General features: G+C 46.1%; 2 protein-coding genes and 1 long non-coding RNA gene across 9 annotated transcripts in view; 2 read left to right on the top strand and 1 right to left on the bottom strand.

The window, feature by feature from the left end:
• Positions 1 to 3,355, top strand: part of CIT (citron rho-interacting serine/threonine kinase) — a 118,670-nt gene extending 115,315 nt beyond the window's left edge. For 4 of the 7 annotated variants that reach the window (XM_048515136.1, XM_048515140.1, XM_048515139.1 and 1 more), the window contains 2 exons: positions 495 to 828; positions 1,219 to 3,355. In XM_048515136.1, the coding sequence (XP_048371093.1) occupies positions 495 to 828; positions 1,219 to 1,242 (358 nt within the window). In that variant the 3' untranslated portion in view covers positions 1,243 to 3,355. The remainder of the gene's footprint in view (positions 1 to 494; positions 829 to 1,218) is intronic. The other 3 variants (XM_048515141.1, XM_048515138.1, XM_048515137.1) reach the window with 1 other exon arrangement.
• Positions 3,356 to 6,085: 2,730 nt separating this feature from the next.
• Positions 6,086 to 17,056, bottom strand: PRKAB1 (protein kinase AMP-activated non-catalytic subunit beta 1). Its single transcript, XM_048515142.1, has 8 exons — positions 16,968 to 17,056; positions 13,350 to 13,511; positions 12,703 to 12,869; positions 12,161 to 12,254; positions 10,273 to 10,387; positions 8,411 to 8,544; positions 7,521 to 7,589; positions 6,086 to 7,437 (listed from the first exon to the last, which is right to left on the bottom strand). Exons 2-8 carry the CDS (start codon positions 13,500 to 13,502, stop codon positions 7,360 to 7,362), a joined length of 810 nt encoding a protein of 269 aa, XP_048371099.1. The 5' UTR covers positions 13,503 to 13,511; positions 16,968 to 17,056; the 3' UTR covers positions 6,086 to 7,359.
• A 56-nt stretch (positions 17,057 to 17,112) lies between these two features.
• On the top strand, positions 17,113 to 21,169 carry LOC125443026. Its single transcript, XR_007246063.1, has 3 exons — positions 17,113 to 17,280; positions 18,801 to 18,902; positions 21,111 to 21,169. It is a non-coding gene; the product is annotated as an uncharacterized LOC125443026 (long non-coding RNA).
• The last annotated feature ends 121 nt before the right edge of the window (positions 21,170 to 21,290 follow it).

Raw genomic sequence — 21,290 nt, 5'->3', positions numbered from 1 at the left:
GGCTTATCTGGGGAATTCAGGTTAGCCTGTGCACTCCCACACACGCCAGCTGGGTGACCTTGGGCTAGTCACAGCTTTTCGGAGCTCTCTCAGCCCCACCTACCTCACAGGGTGTTTGTTGTGAGGGGGGAAGGGCAAGGAGATTGTAAGCCCCTTTGAGTCTCCTACAGGAGAGAAAGGGGGGATATAAATCCAAACTCCTCTTCTTCTAAATTGTAACTCTGGACAATTGAAGATGAAGGATTGAAGGGGTCAAAGGGTAGACAGAAGGCAGAATTTTTTTGAGAATGGGCGGACCATTTATGTAGGGAAACTGCTGGAGAAGGAGAGGATTCTGATATGGTAGGAAGTGGTGGGAGAAACAATTGACCATTTTATTATTAAACTTTGTGGTTGCTTCAGATGGCTTAGTAAAGCATTTTTTAAAACCAAGGAAGGCAGGGGAATGTCGCTTCTGTAAATAAAAACATAACTTTAAGGTTTTTGTCACTCAGCTGTCCACGTCCATTGTTTTTGAATGACAGCAGCCCGAACAAGAGAGGTCCCCCAACATATAACGAGCACATAACCAAGCGGGTAGCATCAAGCCCTGGACCTCCGGAAGGTCCGAGCCACCCTCGAGAGCCAAGCACACCCCATCGCTATCGAGAGGGAAGGACGGAGCTGCGTAGGGACAAGTCTCCTGGGCGCCCACTAGAGAGAGAGAAATCTCCTGGCAGGGTCCTGAGCACCCGCAGGGAAAGGTCCCCTGGGAGGCTGTTTGAAGATGCCAGCCGAGGACGAATGCAAGTGGGGGGTGCAAGGACTCCCCTCGCCCAAGTCAACAAGGTAAGTTAGTAGATTTGGCTGAGGGCACCCTTCAAAGGGAGAAGGAGCTACTTCTGTTAACACATTTGAGTCTCACTTTTTTAAACTGCAGCAAATGCCAAAGGGTGGGATTGTTGAAAAAAAATGAAAAATCTTTTCCATACGAAACAATATTATTGTCTTTTGCAATGGGAGGTATAAACAGAAGGGGTTAAGGAGTCTTTGTTAGGACTTTGAGAAAATATTGGAGGAAATTCATGCCACTGTCCCAGAGAAAGTCACAACATTGAACTAGTAGCCTCCTTTACTCTTGGAAAGAGCATACATTGAATCTCCATCTAGCGCACAGCTTCTAGAAACAGTAGGGGTCATCATCTAAAGTTGCTTATCTTTTTTCCCCTACTAAAACAGGTCTGGGACCAATCTTCAGTATAAGCTACACAAGCCACCCTCAACCTTGAACTGCAGGAAGAACCAAGGAAATGTACTGAGCCAATGCACCTTCCTACTGGACTGTCCAGCGACCCATCCCAGCTGCCACTGGGCCCAAGACAGATCTGGCAACAGGATCCAAATCCATCAGGACTTGAGTGGATTGCAAGGATTGTCCACATCTCAGTTTATTTTCCTGCCGCTTCCTGCAGTTGGGTTCTCCTCTCTCCCCTTTACCCTCTCTTTTTGGGCACTTTGTACTACCGTTGCTCTTTCAGGCAGTTCATGAACTTTTTATACTTCGCTTGTAGCCTTTTACCAGCCCCATTGAGGAAGTTGGACAGGATGAGGATCCCACCTCGAGCCTGAAAAGTGGCTATCAGCATTTAGGAAAGACGCTGGAATCCTGAGAAGGCCTCGTGAACAGCACAGGTCATAGCAATTGTGTCTCGGTACCCAGCATCATTGGCTTCTGCTGCTGAACTTTAGAGAAATCCTGACCAATTTTGTTCATCTGCTGCTTCCAAAGCCTTTTGGAATTTTAGTATTCCCAGAAAAGTAGCCGTAAGTGCAGCTCTGTGGTCAGCTGGGTTATGGGGAAGGGTATAGCCTGTTTTTAACTATATCCCCAAACATCCCCTGATCACATGGAAGTGGTTACACTCCAACCCCCTCTCCCGCTGCATCAAAGCAGCACAGAGGCGTAAGACCTCCCCTACCCAGGTTTTCTGCATGGCAGCTCCCTGCATGCTTACTGCGACACCATCATCCTGGCTGCGGTCTCCTTTTCAGTTGCTTCGCTAGATATTGTATCTTGTACCTCCCGTGTTAACGAAACTGAAGCCTTTATAGATTATGCTGCAACAATAATCATCATTGTTTACTGGGGAAAGTGGCACTGAAGGAGAGCGACTGAGCTTACAGTTCTTGATCACACGACACAGAACTTTACGAGGCATGACGACATTTCCATCCCCAGCCAGCGCTAGACAGGATCCTGTTTGCAAACAGTACAATACTGGAAATCGGCCAAGGCGAAGCTATGCCGTCTTGCTCCAGTGGCATAATCGGCGCTCAACCGCTCATAATAAGGAGCCACTCTTAAAACGTGAGTGAGAGCAGGAAAAAAACCACACCCTCACACCGTGCCAAAAAACCTTTTCATGGTGTGGTCCATGCCTTTTTATATATCATAAAGAATTGCCCTCTCCTGGCAATAGAGGGCACAGGCAACTCAATAGCTTTGGCAGATTCCAAACATCTCTCCATGCCTTTTTTCCCTCTGATCGCGAGACCTTTATAGCTTCTCGCTCTTGGGTGGTGAGCACACCGAGCCAAATTAGGCTTTGGCCATTTAAATTTGCTTCAGCCACATTTCCCTCCAAGTTGGCAAGAGCAAGCCAGCCCTTCTCTTCAGCTTGTTCCTTTTTGCCAGCTGGTGCTGCCCTACTGGAGAGATGCTGAATTCTCCTCCGCTTTCATCAACGCCCTTCTGGAGGGTCTTGTGGATAACAGGGTCTGGTCTGTTGCGTATCGGGCTATTTTATATCAGATGGGTTGTCAGGAAACATGCTGAGATTTCTGCCTCTGGGTCTGGGTGTCCTGAAAGGTATTTAGGTCTTTGCATCTCATGGAAAAGTCCCTCGTGACCTGAAAAACTCGGCTTGTCGAGTCCTGAGAGTGTATATCTTGTGTCTTGTTTGTGAAATGCTTCCTGCTATAGAATAGCTCAAAGGACTGTACATATTTACAAGAAACTTTATATTCGTAAAAAAAAAAAATAAGAAATCGAATCAGTTTCTACTTTTTTATTGTAAAGTGTGCATTTTTTTCAAACTGCTAGCCCTTTGTTTTAATGGTGGTTGCAGAAAGGCATCTTCAGACCCTGAAGGGGCCTCGCCCGAATCCTCCACAATCCCATCAAGAAATATTGTAACAGTTTAAATTTGCAAGCAGACGCTTGTTAGCATTAAATGAGGTCTTAGGCATTATTACAGTACAGGATTTGTCTTTTTATTGCAGACAAGGCAAAGAAACAGGAAATAACTCACAGTCCTCCTGGAAAGTATTGAACTTGTTGTTGACAAATAACCAAATAAAAAATTAATTCACTCTACTGACCAGCATGGTGCAGTGACTTTTTCCTTCACTCTTGATTGCCAGAAGTTCCTCTGCACGGGCTCTGCTTCAGCTGCTATTATCTGAAGGTATATTTGGATGAATTAACCAAAAAAACAGACTCCCCCTTAAATGCAGAACAAAGAGCTGTACAGTCTGCTAAAATGTAGCAGCAGTATCCTCTGCAAAACTTCACTCTACTCCTCTGAGCTAGTCATCTGTGTTCAACATGCTGAACCGTCTCACCAGCAAAGGTTGACTCAAACAGCACTGTCCAAGAATGGCAGAAGGGCCAGTCTATTACCTCATCCTTTTCGTTCCGGAGGCTTCAAAACCCCAAAGCCATTTTTTTTTTAAAAAAAGCTTAACGCTAATGCAATTTAGGTTGGACATCTCAAAACACTGGTTGAGAGATGACCAGCTCAGACTACCATGGAAATATTTCAATTTTTTAAACCCAGCTAGTTTTATACAGGGTCTGATATATTTTTCTGCTGGGTTGGTGTGTGGTATATTACCAACTAGCGTTTTACAGGAGCTCAGGCATAGCTACCGCTGTATCCAACCTTTCCTCAAGCTGCTTTGGGCAGGTTGCCAGTAAGCAAACTCCTTTGTCCTCTCCCTCCCCTTCCCTTCCATCTACGTATAGCTGCTCAACACAATGCTCTGCATAAAAACTGCTTTGAATTCTGTTGTGCCTAATCTTGAATGTATAAATGAGCTGCAAGCTTCTTTACAAATGTTCCTTTTTAATGTTCACAAAATATATACTTTTAAGATTCACTGCTTCAGTCTTGTGCATGAGAATTCATAACAAATTGCCCGGAAACCAAACGAGTAAAATAATAAGCATTCACTCCACACTACCAGGAAATTTACCAATTCTCTCTCTTCCCTTGAGTATACCAAAATATATTTTGAAAATGGTGGCATAAGAATGGAATGAATAGGACTGTGTGTACTCATCTGGGGGTGGGGGGGGTTACAGCTATGCACCCTTTAGCAATTATGCAAAAATGTGCATAATTTCTGTTTACCTCTACAGTTTTAACTATATAATTTTGCTTTTGTTGGGAGTGGGAAGGGACAATTCTCAATGCCAGGCCTTAAATTTTATTCAAGTAAATCTTTGGCTTCTGAACCTTCATCAGACGAGGCACGTGGAAATCCTATTTTTGCATTTTTAAGAATTAGAAACTTGCCCTTTTTGTCTTGAAATTAAAGTAGCTGAACATGCTCTAAGCCAAGCTGGACATAGGATTTTATTTGAAGACACAGAAATTCTTGACAACTTCCTTATCAGATTACACAGGGAAGCCACTGAAATCCACAAAGACTTGGACCATTTCAACCAAAAGGAGGAGAGTCTGAAAATCAACAGTCTGGGTACCGGTACTCAAAAACATCAAAACAAAAAAAACCTGGAGACATTTAAATGCAACTGCAAATGAACTCCACCTGGACCCATGCCAAGATGCCTCATCCCTCTTCTACCTGTGAGGTGGCCAAAACATATATTCCACCACACAATCACTCCACGCTACCACAAAGAGAAACACATCTTAGTGTGACGTGCCTCTAAAGATGTATCATAGATACAGGAAAAATATTACGAGCAGAAACTACTAAACCATGGTCACACAGCCTGGAACCATGGCCCACAATAGCCAGTTGATTCTGGCCATGAAAGCCTTCGACAATTCATTAAATCAAGTGTACCTCCACACTGTTTTCATGCCTATATTCCCAATGCCTTGATGCAGAACAACTCATGCACTAAAGCTATCCACCGAGCACCAGTAGTGAGGTAAACTATAATTCACCTTCAGTCTTCTGTGCAGCCCCACGTTGGGACTGCACTTGGGTTCAGGCCCGCTGATCAGCAGATTTTCCATAGCTCCTAGTTAAGGGGCACTCCTCCCATCAAGAGAAAAATACAGCGGTTTTCCAGTGTGCTCTGAATGGGCTGTCCCATCCCTCCTCAGTTCTCTTCTTACCGTCGTCACAAGCAGCAGTATTTTCCTTCAGCTCCATTTTTTGTTTTTCTTGGTGCTTCCAATTAAGCTGTTTATTAGGTCAGACAGCTGTTGCTGGTCTACCCTGTTGCTGTTGGCTATCTTGTGACCAGTGCTGCGGATGTTTTCAGTTGGGCTTTTGAGCTGTACAGTGAAGCCTCAACTTTGTTCTCCTTCAGGTCCCAACTCTGCAGTATGACCTGTCAGGTATGTGGTTCGTACAGGCTCAGCCCTGAATGGAGTGGGGGGGTGTGCGTGGCTTCCAAGCCATAGTTCCCCAGTGACTCTGCTCCAGAGCACTGTGCCATTCCTGGCCCTGTGTAGGAGGCCAAGATGTAGGTTGGCCACCTTGGCCATTAACATGGAATAGGGATTGGATTAGCCATCAGTTTTCAGGTCCCTGTAATAGGTTCATGTTCGATGACTGAAAACAACATAGAATTGGAAGAGACCCCAAGGGTCATCAAGTCCAACCCCCTGCCATGCAGGAACACACAATCAAAGCACTCCTGGCATATGATCATTCAGCCTGTTTCTCTGTATCTTTAAATAGGTGTGAAGTTTTCCCAGCAGCCACCCCCAGACTTTTAGACAACAGGGGCTCGAAGGCACAGTCTGGAAGTGGAGCTTGACTACTTGAGGTGTACAACTGGGGGAGCAGATCCTAATTTGAGCACCTCCGAGATAATATGGGGGCAAATAAACATTAGTCATTCATATCACAAATGCTTTATTGTCAACATTTCTGAAGAGGACTAATACAACAGAAAACAAAAGTGGATGTGAAATACTGTCCCCCACAGCACTGCTGGAGAGTGTGTGTGTGTAGCCTTACATCCATTAAAGCAAAACACATCTGTCCAAGATCAGAGGGCTGCTAAAGAATTATGACAGTGCACGGGCTCACTTGGCTGGAAGGCACAAGCCGGCTCCTTGGCAGGCTTGGGAGTGTCTGCACCTTGAGAATCCTGGCACATTCACTCACAGGCATTAGAAAAGAGGCAAGGCGGGTTTTCCCCGCGGGGGTGGCTGGGGTGGTCCTTTGAGCAGCTCTTCGCAAAGTACTGCAGCAAAAGGGAAAACAACTGCGTTTAGGGCAGCTGTCTTCTCTCTTGACGGCAGCAGCAGCACTATCTCCATAGGTGACAATCTTTGGGAAAGAGATAGACTGTTCCTTGCCAGTGAAAATGTTTTGGTATGCGTGTGTGAGTAATAGCCCAAGTGGAGGGGAGGGGCTTGTAGAAATCTACAGGGGGTTGGTCCCAGAACTCTTCAGTCACTTGGACTCCCTTCCAGCTGACATGATAAGTGCTGCGATTTAGAAAATCGGATCCACCAACTTAAGAGGGGTCGGTTCTGTTAGAATAAATCATAAGATTAACAGGTTGACGGACAGCACTTACTGGAAAACACAGAAGCCGGCAGCCTCTGCCAGCATTCTGAAGCTTGGCAAAGAGTTGGATGAGGAAGGCAACCATCTGGGGGACAGGGCAGAACAAGTGAATGTGTGAGTTTGCCCCCAAGAACTGTAACAGGAAATCCTTCTCTCACAGATGTACTGAAGAATGGACCAGACAAAGTGCCTCTGTGATTTCAGTGTCCACAAAAAAGTGTGCCCGTTACCAGCCCCTAAAACTGGGAGAGCTATTCTGGATAAGCTAGTCAAATTAAGGGCTCCCCCAACCCCCAATACTCAAAATGAAAAGTTCTCAGCAGCTTGTGCGTATTTCTTCTTTGAAAAAACAGGAGGTCGGGGACTGAGGCCCATTCTTGACATTCCACTGGCAGGTCAGCAGCAGGCCTGTTTGTTGACAGGAAGAATGTCCACAGCAGGAGGGAAAGAGCAAGGCAACTATGCAATAGATCTGGACTCTAAAAGAAAATGGTGTGGCTTGACAGCAAGTCTGCTACCGCTTCACCAGCGTGTGGTTTCTGCTTTTCGCTTGTTCCCTCTGCTACTCCACCAACTAGGCAACCCAGCACTGGTTCATATGGGCTTGTACAGCAAAGTAGTCACGTATTTCTTCTTGTACCGGTGAGTGGCACTGAGCACCATCACCCCATCCTAGAGAAATCAGAGACGTGTATGAACACAAGCTGGAATGTATAACAAGACACAGCTGGCCAGATGGATCTCCCCACCTTTACCTTGATGGACAGTGCATACAGGTGATTCAACATGACGTGGTTAGGCTCCGGAAGTAAAGCTGGATCACACTAAAGAAGAGGACAGAGCAGATGGCCGCTGGTCAGAATCAGAACACAAGATCAGAACCATGAGATTTACAGTGGCGTAACTAGGCAAACTGGAGCCCTGGGCAAAACCTGTTTGATGCCCCCAAGCGTGTGCCTGGTGCAACGCGCACCCCCCCCCCCCCGGCCCCCTTGTAGCTACACCCAGTGGCATATCTAGGCAAACTGGAGTTTGGCATCCCCCCCATGGGCAGCCGTCCTCCCCCACTGTGACCAAGGAAAGATTTTTTACACTAATGGGAGATGGGGCACCCCCTTTGGGAGTCCATAACTTTGGACTCCCTGAACCAAACCTCACCAAACCTGGGTGATAGCATCAGGAGACTCTCCTGAAACATCCCTGAAATTTTGGTGCTGCTAGCCTAAAAACTGCACCCTCTGCAGGCCAAAAACGGAAAAACACTGAAAATACAAAAAAATCCCACAAACCTGCAGTTTTTGCGCCCCCCACAAGGGGATGCCCTGGGCAACTGCCCACTTTGTCCAATGGGAGGAACGCCTCTGGGGGGAAGCCCTCGTGTTTCTACCAGAGAAGTATTTCTATAGGTTTCTAACAGTCACAGTCGCAACAAAAATATTCACCCCTGCTCATAAGATTGTGCTGCCTTTATTTTCAGGTTGGGAATTTCACATCAAAATATCCACCGCTTCTCTGATGTGGCAAGTTTGAATCAGGAAAGAGGGGTGATTTTCAAAGAAAAGATGCCCCACAACCATCCATCAGATTACGATACCAGCTTAACTACCACGGGTCCACAGTCTAAAGAATACATCTCCATACTCACCGATATGCCTGTGTCTTTGTTTAGAATAACCTGCAGCAGATGTGGAGGAAGAATAGGGGGGGACTTGAAGCGCTCCTCTGGCTTACAGATATAGGGTTCTTGGTGATAGGGCCCGGGGGGTGAACTTGACAGCTCTGCGCCAAGAAGAGGAAACATGGTTAATCTCTAACTGTTCGTCAACATTATAAACGTTATTCTATTGCAATAGTCTGAGGCAAAGAGCACAATACAGGCTAGGAAAAATTGACAGGTGTGGTTTTTGTCCAGGTCGAGCCTAGAATTCTCTTAGCAGAAACAGGTGAAATAAAAGACCTCGCGATGATTCCAGAGGGGCATCTTCTGTTTGCTTTCAGTAATGCACATCTGTCGGGCTGTGGCACAAATCCAGTAAAGCTTAAAAAGTAGTATCAAGGCTGACAACTGCACCCACGTCTGCCACCATGGAAACCAACTGACATTTGACATTCTGCCACAGGGGCGATTCTTGTTTAGAACCTGCAGACTGGGAAGGCCTATGGCAGCCGATCTTATGTCCAGACCCATGCAAAGGGATTCCCCATCCTTTCTTTGACCTATTCAAAGTTTGGGGGGGGGGGGGAGAGTCCTTTGCCCCACTGTCATCCTTCTGTTTGCAAGTCTGCTTCACAATTCTCATACGTGGTTTCTTAATCCTGTAGATAGCAGCCATCAGCCTTGAGCTACAGCAAGTAAGCAAATCATGCACCACCCCATGCTCCTACCACAAGCTACCCCATCTTGGCAGTCGCACAGTGGGCCTCAAGCTTCGCTGCCATTCTGCCAGATTGAACGTGAGGCCGCAACAGTCACAGCTCATCTTACTGCATTCTTTCAGCCAGGTAAAGTGGTTGCTTCCGCTGAACTTATAAAAACAGGAGAAAAAGGGAACCAAGCGACTGAAGCAGAGGAGGGACAACTGACCGCCCAATACTTATTTGCAAATCTAGCACACGCGATGGCCAGAAGGCGAAAAAGTGTGTCTCTTGGGCTGGCATTTGGGTAGGCAACGTGAAGAGGCCCTCTCCTGCAACTTGCTATACATGTAATAAGTCTCACGTAGTTTTCCCAAAGAATAAAAACCCAGTGTCAGCCCTGTATGTAGAAAGACCCCATTGCTAGAAACACTACTTGTATGTGGGGGAACGCCACTGTCTCAAGTAGCAGGGCTAGCTACCAAATCTTAGAACAGGTTAGGCAACACCCAAGCTGAACCGAGGCATGCCAGACTGTTTTGTTCAGCACCCAGCAACTGAGATGAGCAGCTGAGGTGCTGGCGGCAGCAGCAACTGCAGCAGAAGAGTTTGGATTTATATCCCCCCTTTCTCTCCTGCAGGAGACTCAAAGGGACTTACAATCTCCTTGCCCTTCCCCCTCACAACAAACACCCTGTGAGGTGGGTGGGGCTGAGAGAGCTCAGAAGAGCTGTGACTAGCCCAAGGTCACCCAGCTGGCGTGTGTGGGAGTGTACAGGCTAATCTGAATTCCCCAGATAAGCCTCCACGGCTCAGGCGGCAGAGCTGGGAATCAAACCCAGAGAAGGCAATGGGTGTATTTTCTGCAACTGCCAGCTGAGTACAAGGCAAGCCCCTGCAGTCCTAAGTCTAATGGCTCCCAACATGCCTGGTCTTTGTCAACTGCAACCCTTTTAGCGCCCCAATTTTGTTTTCCACTTCACAGACTGATTTTGGGTGACGGGGGGTGCACAGGCCAAGCGAGGTTAACTACCCTGCCCTAGAGCCGCCGTGATATCCTTATCCACGGAAATTAAAAAGCATGAAAACAAGATTCACAAGCATACAATGGATTACTGCAGATACATGCTGAAAAATTAGATGCATTCCTACCAGACATGTCAGAGCACTTTTGGGAGTCCACCATTAAAGCATCAAATACTTCAAAATCTGTTTTCTTCACCTGAATAACATTGTTGAGAGTCCCCAGCTGGCTGGTTACTACAGGCTACGAAGAAGCAAAGGGCAGGCATTAGGGCAAAAGACCCACCACCGCAGTCCAACTCACTGGGAACTCGACTGCCTTCTGGGAAGTTTTAATGTTTGTTTAGCCTTGGGGACTAAGTTGCCAAGGATGGAGGGGAGATCCAAAACAAAAACTAGTCTTCCCTATGATGGACCACAAATATCGGTATCTCATGGGTTCATCACAGAAAGGGAAGCTAAGTAATGTCAGTTATCGTTAAGAACTGGCATGAAATTAACTTTAACAGTCTCTCCCCATACGTTCCTCAAAGAGTGTTACAATCTGCAAATGAAAATTTACTGGTGACCCAAAAGATGTCCGGCTAGCCTCAACTACATCCAGGGCTTTTTCAGCCCTGGCTCCAACCTAGTAGAACGCTCTGTCCAGTGAGACCAGGATTCCGACCTGATGCAGCTCTGCAGGGCCTGTAAGACAGACCTGTTCCACCAGAATTATGGTTTAGGGCCGTGGTGGCGAACCTTTGGCACTCCAGATGTTATGGACTACAATTCCCATCAGCCCCTGCCAGCATGGCCAAATGGCTGATGGGAATTGTAGTCCATAACATCTGGAGTGCCAAAGATTCGCCATCATGAGTTTAGGGGGTTATGGCTTTCCACCAGTCTGCCCCCTCTCTGGCCAAGGTACTACTTTCTTGGTGCCATAAAGTTAGAAGGTTTTAATATTAAAGGTTTTAAATGATCTTAATGTTTTCAAATGTATTTAAAGTGTTTTAAAATGTATTTATATTGGTTATGTTTTAAATGATTTTGGTCATGTATTATGGAAATGTGAGCTTCCCTGAGCCGGTTGAGGAAGGCCAATAAATAAAACTATGTGGCATCAGGCCGTGGCTGGCACAAGCCATTTTCAGATCTACCTAGAACTTTCACGCCACACAAATCACAAAGTGCTGGCTCCAATGATCTGCAAGCAGAACGTTTTTCACAGGATGGAACTTCCGCACCTCCTTCTTCAGGATACAATAAACTGCACCCCCCAAAACAGTGGCCCTTGGAGATTCTAGAGGTTCCTAAGAACCGCTTCATGCTGTCCTTGGGCCAAAAGCTGTCCAGCGGTCCTTAACCAGGGCCAGATTGTTTTCAACTCAGGCCCCAGTCTGGTGGAACGCTCTGTCAACTAAGACCTGAGGCTTATGGGACTTATTACAGTTTTGCAAAGCTTATGAGACAGAGCTGCTCCACCAGGTTCATGGCTGAGGTTCCAAGTGGCTAGCCTCCCTTTCCTGTCCCCACCCCGTTCCATTTTCTTCCCTTGTCCCCCCTTCTCTTTCTATTCCATTTCTCTCTCCCCCCCTTCCCCCCCCCCCCCCCCCCGTTCTGATCTCCTCTTTCCCTCCCTCCTCCTTTTGAATAATATATGAGTGTCTGGTTTATGGGAGACTGAGATGTTGATGGTATTTATTGCTGCTGGCCTAAACGTTTTATATGGATTGTTGCAAGCCACCCTGAGCCTGTTCAGGGAAAGGTGGCCTGAAAGTTGAATGAAATAAAAATCAATCAATAAACACATGATGCAGGGGCCTACAGTGGAACAAAGGGCAAGCAAGAATTATGCCCTTCCTCTCCTTGAAGAAGTACCCTTACCCCACAAGAAACTAGGATCCAGCAGGATCCAGTTTTTCCATGGAGGCAGTTCACACATTCCGCTTGCCAAATTTCAAGCGATGTTTACACATGCAGGAATCAGGTCATAATAAACCCCCTGCAGGACTACTGAGTAAGAAAATAATACCTCTGAAGGATCATGTGTCCACTGACCATCCACATAGAACTTGTATTGGTGTTCACCTTCTGGGAGGTCTAGGATGCCTACAAAATTATTGTGGCTGTGATACAAAGACAAAGAATACACTTAATCCTGTTCAAGAAGAGGATCAGCTGCAAAAACTGAGCATAGTATACAATACAAAGAAAAGGGTCACATTCTACATTCAATGTCAAATTTTGTGTATTTCCTATTTTGAAGAATTGCTTACACTTACAAGAAGAAGAGTTTGGATTTATACCCCACCTTTATCTCCTGTAAAGAGACTCACAGCCTTGTGAGGTAGGTGAGGCTGAGAGAGTTCCGAAGAACTGCAACTAGCCCAAGGTCACCCAGCAGGAATGTAGGAGTGCGGAAACACATCTGGTTCACCAGATACGCTTCTGCCACTCAGGCGGAGGTGTGGAGAATCAAACCCTGTTCTCCAGATCAGACAAGGTGTCTGAAGCAAATGGCCTCGCCAGAGAGGTACATCAGGGAATCAAAGACACAGGTGTAAAGAAGCTTACCTCCGTGTAAGTGGAAGTTTGCTCCAATTGTTGAACGAGCCTGATAAATAAACCTCTTTGCCTCCTCCAGTCCAGCGGAAGACAGTTGGCCGGGCTTGAGTGGGAGCTTTATCATTCACCTCCACATCATGCTGCCAAGCCAGAAACTCTTCTTTCTCCATGGGAGCCTAAAACAAGCAGACTTTTGTTATCATTCCAGAACAGCAGAGGAAATGAAAAGATGCCTCCTGATTTCTTGCTCTACATCTCATTTCCCAAAGGGATAGGCCATCTCTACATTTCTTGGGACTACAGGTCAAGACTGCCACGCTGCTGGGGAGGGGAAATGTGCCACAGAAGACTGGGAATCTCCACTTTGGATGAGAGATGCAAAAGAAGACTAATTATTAATCTGGGAATGCCCAGATCACAGTTCTGCTATACGAAAAATACTCATCTTATTTATTTATTAAATGTATTAATCGCCCCTCCCTTGTCTGGCTCCGGGCGATGTACAAACAAAATTCATTACATAAAAACCGTTTCAACAAAAAGACCTATTGTTTAAAAGATGAAACAGTACCCAAAATAATAAATAAAACCACACAGTCCATAAAATCAGGAATTAATGCAACTAACTACACTGGAACGCATCAATGTTCACATACCTTGATTTCTTCCCCATGGAACAAGTCAGCATCTTCAGGACTGTCCATCAAAATCTTGGGCCTGTCCCCTTCCTTTCCAGAGCTGTCCCTCCGAGGAGTCTTATGCCCTCCTTGGCGCTCCACTCCAGCACGTTCGCTGCTCGTGTTGCCCATTTTAAGGTTCTGAAGAGAAAGGCAAATGGCTACTTCCAGTTAACTGCTGATACAGTGAGGTTCTGTAGAACCACTACAAACAGCAACAGGCCCCGTCCACAGATTCCGTTTAAAGCTGATGCCGACTGAAGCAGAAGAACTCACTGGCGAGACTTTGCACAGCATTTCATTCAACGTCGGCTGCTGCTCCCTGTGCTAAGCCGCTGTGTTGGTGCAAAGTCCGGCAGATGAGCTCTTCAGCTTCAACCAGCAATGCGGTTAACATCAAGACTTGAAAGCTAACAAACACTGAAACAGAGAACCAGGCTGAGAACTAAAAGATTGATGACAATGCCTTTGCAACTAGCAATGAACCAAAGGTTTTAAATATTTATATCCCAGGTTGATTAACGCAGGAGGAATTCATATCAACAACAAACATTTGGCAAAGAGATGCACACATAAACACTCTCTTTTTAAAGATGAATAAGACAGAAGGGAGGTCTGCTTCGAAAGTAACAGCTGCACCCATTATACTAATATGGCATAAATCAATGTTCCTGGGCTAATCCAACATATAATTATTCAAGTCAAACACAATGGCTATGGCCAAGCAGCTCCTAGAAGCAAGGAGCTCTTTGTCATATGTCCAAAAACTATATCCTGCATGCTGCTTTTAGAAGGTAATTGAAAACCCCTCAATTGTCGGTATGGCAAACACTCCAAGGTGTCTGTTGTGGGGAGAGGAGGGGAAAAGAGCTTGTAAACCACTGTGAGTCTCCTTACAGGAGAGAAGGGTGGGCTATAAATCCAAATTCTTCTTCTTCCAGTCTCCTCTCCAAGTAGCTACTTCCTTGCCCCACAAAAGAGCCAGATCCACAAACTGCATCATTCTAGGGCAGGGGTCCCCAAACTACGGCCCGGGGGCCAAATCAGGCCCCCGGAAGACATTTATCCAGCCCGCTGGGCAGAAGCGGATCTCCCCCTTCTCTATCTCCTTTTCCCCAGGTTTACAAACAGCCTCAAGCGCGGGCGACTCGCTGCTCATTCCAAGCGGCCAGAGGGGACCATACCAATGTGGCAGAGCGGGGAGAGAGAAAGGCGGCGGAGCTTCAGGGCCGGATTGGAAGGGGACCATGGGGGTGGGGGGCTCGGCCAGGGGCGGGTCGAGGGCGGATGGATGGCGCCCCCCCCCTGCGGGCGACACTTGGTCCGGCCCCTGGCTGGGCTCTGGCCATGCGTGAACTGGCCCCCTGTTTAAAAAGTTTGGGGACCCCTGTCCTAGGGTGACCAACAGAGCCTCAGATGGAGCTGGCTACCCAACTGTGTTCCTAACTCGCCCTTTTACTTTCTTACAAATAAACCAAGTTGCTGAGGGTGAAGGGCCTCTCCTTTCTGATGCTGGGCCCTCATTAATAGAGATCCCACAAGAGAGAGGGTGCCACCTGTCACTATGGGCCAAGAACCTCGAGAGTTCTTGCAACACAAGCTTTCACGCACATCCTGTCATTGAAAAAGTTCTTCAGCGAGCAGGTGATGCAAAAAACTCCGATGTTTTCAGCATTAAGATAATATCTTCGAAATGTCTCACAAGAGCTTACGCTAAGTATTCAGGTTTGTACGGTTTCTCTACAAAAGCAGTTCCCAGAACAACCACGTTACTATCCCCTTTTATGAGCAGCAGGGCAACAGTCTGTATTTATTAAGTAGGAACAGCTGAAAGGTAGGCAATGTTCCAAATCATTGAAAAAAAATATTGCAAATCCCAAGAAACCAGCCGTACTCAGCCTACAAATGAATTTCAAATGTTATCAAGCATGGGCAACCTGTCTTATGCACAGCAGCATCCTGTTTCAGAGATAATTCAGACAAATTTATTTAACCTCTTTAACCAAAGGTGGAAAGGAACTGCATATTCAGATCTGACATCCGACCCATAGCCCTCAGGTGTCAAACTCATGGCCCTCCAGATGTTATGGACTACAGTTTCCATCATCCCCTGCCAGCATCATGCTGGCAAGGGATGATGAGAACTGCAGTCCATAACATTTGGAGGGCCGCAAGTTTGACACCTGTGAAAGTATAGCTGCTATTCTTGGTTAAAGTTTACAACTAGGTAAAACCACTAATAACAATAGGAAAAAAACCCTTTTCCTGCTGAATCAACACCACCAGTTTCCATCACTAGCCAGCCAGATCCCTCCCCAAAATGTTTGTGTCCAGCTTCTGGTGCTCATAGGTAGACTGCCTCTGTACATTGAGGTTCCATTTAATTATAACGACTAGCAACACTTGACAAACATAGCCTCTATTAATTTAACTAATCCTTTTATTTAGTTTGCAATATTATTTTTAAAAGCCACCTTAAGTTAGTGTCCATCACCACAGCCTGGGAAAAGGATTACTATCATTCAGTGATGGACTGTGCGTAGAATTATCACTTCTAAACATATTTTATTCCATCCCTCCCACCTCAACTTATCCTAATACCCCTGTGAGAGATCATGAGATTCAAGAAGGGAAATGGCCACATGGTGGGCTGAGCAAGCAAAGTTTAATTTATCACTAATTATTTATTATTTAAACCCCACCCCACCCCCAGAGGGCTCAGGGTGGCTTACAATGGCATAAAGCCTAAAATCATTATACAACTCTGAGTGCTAGCAGTGGGGTGGGAAGTCTCCATTGCTTCCTCCCTTATTCATTGTAAGTCACGAAGTTCCTACACATCATCTTGGGCTACTTTGTTTTCATTTCCCCACGCTTTCAAACTGTGGTTTTAAACTCCCATAAAGAACGTAGCTTTATCTGCACTTTCATGCCAGCATTTGTTTTTGACATCATCGAATTGTTTTGTGGCTGTGATGTTCTAAAGCCTGCTTTTCAGATTCCTGAGTTGAATTCAACTTGACGCTGCTTTAACGGGTCATTACTTGACTTTTCTTACACCATCACACCCCACCTTCAGCAATTTCGTTTTGAAAGGGCACAGCATAACAGTGATTGAAACAAACCGGGCGGTCGGCAGGGAGTGCCAACCCTCCTCTCCTAGCGTGTATCTCGATGACCTTGGAGCAAGTCACTCTTGCAACTTCACCTGCTTCACGGGAGCGTCGCGAAAGTAAAATAAACCATCTAAGCCTCCATGAACTACTTGGGTGAAAGGCAGGAGAGAGCGACAAGTGATAAGGCAGACTCAGGACAGTTTTCCCCACGCATTGCGTTTAACCTCTAAGGACGCGTGTAGGGGGACTCAGAGCAAACAATGCCTACTAGAGGGGGACGGTCTGCGTGCGGTGATGGAAAAAATACACTCTGCATATGCTCAAGGGCACTCTTACAGCTCCTTAAACTGATGCAGGGGCTAACCCCGCCCTTTTCCCCGGGGAAGATTCCGGGGTTCAGCCCAAGATTGCATTAGTTTGCTTCCCTTCTTTACCAACTCTGCAACAGCAATTGCAGCCTTTAACCCCAGCGGCCCCTCACCGATGAAGTTTCTTCGTTTTGGACGCAACAGTCGCGCTTCCTCCTCCCGGGCTGCCTCAGATGCCTTTTCCACTTCCGGTGGACCCCCCTCGCTGCAATTGGCTTCCGCCCTGGTACGCATGCGCAGATAGACGCAGATAGGCCAGCGGGTGAGCTTCTGAGCCGGCCGGGTTTAAAGGCGCCGCATCCCTCATGATTCTCCCGAAAGGTTCATTGGGGGTTTTGGGTGGGAAATGGAAGTCCCTTTCTTATCACCAACGCATTTTCTGGTCTGGAAAATACCCACGAAATAATCCCAGGGGAAGTTTCATTGGTGAGGAAAATGCACTCTACACATGCTCGATGCAAGCAATCTGGTAGCAGCACGTTCGTTTCCTAGGGAATAGCTGCCTCCCCCTCCCCCCGCATGCTTAAACTCCAACCTAAACTTCACATTGCCTGGAAAGAGTAGTAGGTAAATATTTGAGGGGGGGTTTTAAATGTATTTCACATTTTATTGTATTGCTTTCTGCTGATGGACACAATTTACGATCTAAAAGAAGATCATGCCATTGGAAAGAAAGTTTTCTTGTGCTGAATTTCTGCATGGGTCCTGGGGATTGTCAACTCAAGGCTGGGAAGTTCTTGAAGTTTTGGGGCTCCCCTTCCTTCTGAAACAGGTGGAACTTGGGAGAGATCTCAGTGGGCTAATGCCAAAGCGTCCACCCTTCAAAGCAGCCATGTTCTTGAAGGAAACTGCTCTCTTGTCATCTGGAGATCAGCTCTAATTCTGGGAGATGTCCAGGCTGCACCTGGAAATTGGCAACCCTATCAAAACAAATTTCTAGGCTTAGGGACGATTGCGTGCAGCTACTAGGTTTTCTGTGCAAAAAGCTCCATTTTATATTATGTAATTGTTTTAAACAGGATGATCAATTAATTCGAGAAGCCAAACAAACAAGCTCTGGGAAGAAGAGTACAGTGGCAGAGACCCCAGAGTTAAACCTTTTGGGACCAGATAACCCATTGTTTTATTCAACAGCAGAAATACCTTACATTGCCAGGACTTGCAAACCAATACCCCGTAGATCATGGTATGGAAGTTGTGGGTCACGTTAAACAAGCTGTTGCTCCTCTTCTGTCAGTCTTCTGTTGCCTTTACGGCTTCCCAAGTGTTTGGATAATATTTCACCCCTTAAATGCCTCACTGACCAACAAGATGTGACTCCTACACAGAGTAGTAAACGAGGCGGTTGACTGTCTTCTCTGGCACTGGCTCCTTCCCTTTGGTGTCTGCAGCAAATTTTGGCATCAAGCCATTTGGCATACAATTACGGACTTCAAAAGTCATTGGAACAGAAACGTCCCACAGACTCTGCATCAGCACCTGTCAACTTATAGTGACCGCATAAGGTTTTCAAGGCACAAGATGTTCAGAGGTGGTTTGCCATTGCCTGCCTGTGCATAGTGACCCTGGACTTTCTTGGTGTCCTCCTATCCAAATACTAACTGGGGCCCATCCATCTTAGCTTCTGAAATCCGATAAGATCAGGCTAGTTGAGTTATCCAAACCAGGGCACTGCATGCTTACCACTGCCCCCATTAGCACCTGTAAACATTGCAAGCTATTGCTGCCGGTTTCCGCTTGCTGCCAGTTGCAGAGGGAACAACAGGAAGATAGTTTTGCCTGTGGCTTCGTCTGATTGGTGACGATTTGCAGGCTGTTTGGAAGAAAAGGTCTGCAGGCTGGCGTTTAAATGCCCATCGACCCTGCTCTGCAGAGCCACCTCTTATATTTAGCTGCCCCACTCTAAGGTTACATATCAGGATTACACATACATTGCTGTTTTGCAGAACCCAGCTGTCGTGAGGACCTGGAGAAGGCTAATCCGATCCAGGAGCTGAGGGCAGCATTTTCACTCTCCATCTGTTTCTGCCTGTAATGCATGCAAGGAGGTGAGCGCTTGGCTGCCAAACACAGAGAATGGCCAAGGAGAGCAGTGTGCACGCAAATGAGAGAGAATGATAAGGTGGTTGAAGCCAGGGACAGAAATATGGTCCTGTCCTTGAGCTCTTTGGCCCCTTCCACACATGCAAAATAATGCACTTCCAATCCATTTTCACAATTGTTTGCAAGTGGATTTTGCATACCAACCTGGTGGACAGGGCCAATGTTGCTGGCCCTTCAGGCCTTATTTAGTTCAAAGCACATTAAAATGAGTTGCAAGACAGAGCCGCATGACCTTAGCAGAAGGCTTTAGAATAGCTAGTATTTGTATGGCTTCTGTTTTGCAGATGAAGAGCTGAGGCAGAGAAAGGCAAGTGGTTCTTTTGACAAGTGATCTGGAAGCTAACCTAATGATAACCTGAAAATCTTGGATGTCACTGGCACTTCTTCTGTTGGTTTGCAATATGAAAGGCAGGGCAGGCAACTATCAGCCCATCTCTGTTAATTGCCCCAAATAATTCCTGCTAACAGATACACTGCCTCTAAGCTAGTGGCTTTCGCTGCATCTTGTGGCCAGGAATCACATAAACTGACTGTGTTTCAGCCTCACCCCCTGTGCTAAAGATAGTCATACTCTCCTCTTTTTCAGCAACAGAAGCTAATGGCATTGTTAATACATAACATTTATGCATTGCTATGGCATGATCAAAGTATTTCACATAAACGTTCTTTTCTAATCCTTATGATGCCATGCAAGGTCAGCCATATTACCTTCCCTGTATGGTAGATGGGAGGCCTCGACTGTCTTGTGTAAATCCATCTACTTGGTGGAAGTGTGATTCAAACTCCGGACTTCCTGATTTGTGACTCAAGTCTCTTAACTACTAGGCAACACCGATTCTGCAGTGGAAAACTCCCCCGTTTGCTTAGACCAAAACTTCTTTATAAAACCGTGGAAAAGTTAAAATGGTGTCTGTAAGCCAGTCTTCCTTCGTGGTCACTAGTTGATTCAGTAAGCTGGCACTTTCTCATTTAAAACTGCCTTTACTTTGACTTGCAAGTGAATACCAAGAGCGTTAAGTGGTTCACGTGCAGGGCTGCCAGCTTTTAAACTGATCTCTTTAGTTTTCCCTTTAACAGCAGTTTGTTCTTCAGCATTTGGCAAGTGATGTTGTTTAGTTCCGTGCAATGAAAAGCTTTAACTGCAGATTTCGGCATATTAAACCTCTTTTAAAGAGACCTTTCCCCTGGCCAGCTGGCAACTTTAGTGGGCTATGTTTTGCTTGGTAGGACGCAGGTGTGGATGTCTGATGTCTAGGCTTCTCCTGGGTAGGGGACTGGAGCACAGCTGGCCAGACGTCGCATAGATCCAAAGAACACATGCTCCGGTTTCCCTGGAACAACCTTGTCCCTGAAAAACTCAGTGTCTGATTTATCCCTCCGTACTTTAAGGTTTGGTCCCTCACCAGGGTCTTTAGAAATAAACAATGCCACCCTAAGCAGAGTTACATAGAAAGCAGAGCTGGTTTCTAAGGGGCTACTAGACTCGAATCTAGCTCTTTTTCTGCAAACCAACACAGGTGCCCTCTAAAACATCCTGCTAAGTTTACTGAAGTCAACATGGCTTAGGGTGTAACTGCTTAGGATTGCACTGTAAATCAGAGTGGCACATGTAGGCCAGTGCAGGTGAGTGAATGTAAAAACTCCGCTGCCTCTCTTCATACGCTGCCTTTCCTGCAACTGCAGAGTCTATTTTGAATTGCAGATGTCTGTTTTGAGTGGTTGGCAGCAGATTGCCAGATGTTTTCTGTCTGTGCACAGGGTGGGGGAGAGCAGCCTTGGGATAGGATTTGACATTTTAAAAGCAGGTTCCTCTTTTCATCTGTGTGATATTGGAGGGCATGACAGAAAAAAAACCCAAACTCATAGAAATAAAGAAGATGGGAAATTAGGTAGAATGAAGTATGTACTGAGGGGTGGGGGGCTTATATTGGCTCATACATTACAGTGAATGAAGTGGAAGAATTGTGGTCAGTACCTCTTCAGGCTGCAAGGTGGGGATTGTGTTTTTGTTCTTTTTTGTGTCTGCACCAAATTGTTCTTTTTTGTGGAACATGTAAACTAGCATCTCATATATAAAAGTTCTCTCTCTCCCTGTTATGCTAACTTACTAATTGTAGGGAGTTCATTTAAAATGGGAAAAAATCTTTCTCCAGCTTCTAATCCTAATGGTAGTGGTGACAAATAGATGATGGATTGGAGAACAACAGAACGGCCAGCAGGCCAGGAATGAATTCTACAACTTCAGTCATGGTGAAATGTTTACACTGAGGAAGAGGGAAAACGAGAAGTCCGTCTCCTGATAGCTGAAACCTCGCCTTCTGAAATGATTGACC

The sequence above is a fragment of the Sphaerodactylus townsendi genome, linkage group LG13, assembly GCF_021028975.2.
Source record: "Sphaerodactylus townsendi isolate TG3544 linkage group LG13, MPM_Stown_v2.3, whole genome shotgun sequence".
Taxonomy (NCBI): Eukaryota; Metazoa; Chordata; class Lepidosauria; order Squamata; family Sphaerodactylidae; genus Sphaerodactylus; species Sphaerodactylus townsendi.
Note: the sequence above shows the minus strand (reverse complement) of the source record. Positions and strands in the feature narration are given on the sequence as shown.

Excerpts from the sequence above, each read along its gene's own strand:
- PRKAB1 (XM_048515142.1), bottom strand. The coding sequence starts at position 13,502 with ATGGGCAACACGAGCAGCGAACGTGCTGGAGTGGAGCGCCAAGGAGGG. Across the intron at positions 12,870-13,349 it reads TCCATGGGGAAGAAATCAAG|GCTCCCATGGAGAAAGAAGA; the intron begins GTATGTGAACAT and ends TGCTTGTTTTAG. Across the intron at positions 7,590-8,410 it reads ACAAAGACACAGGCATATCG|TGTGATCCAGCTTTACTTCC; the intron begins GTGAGTATGGAG and ends CCTCTTCTTTAG.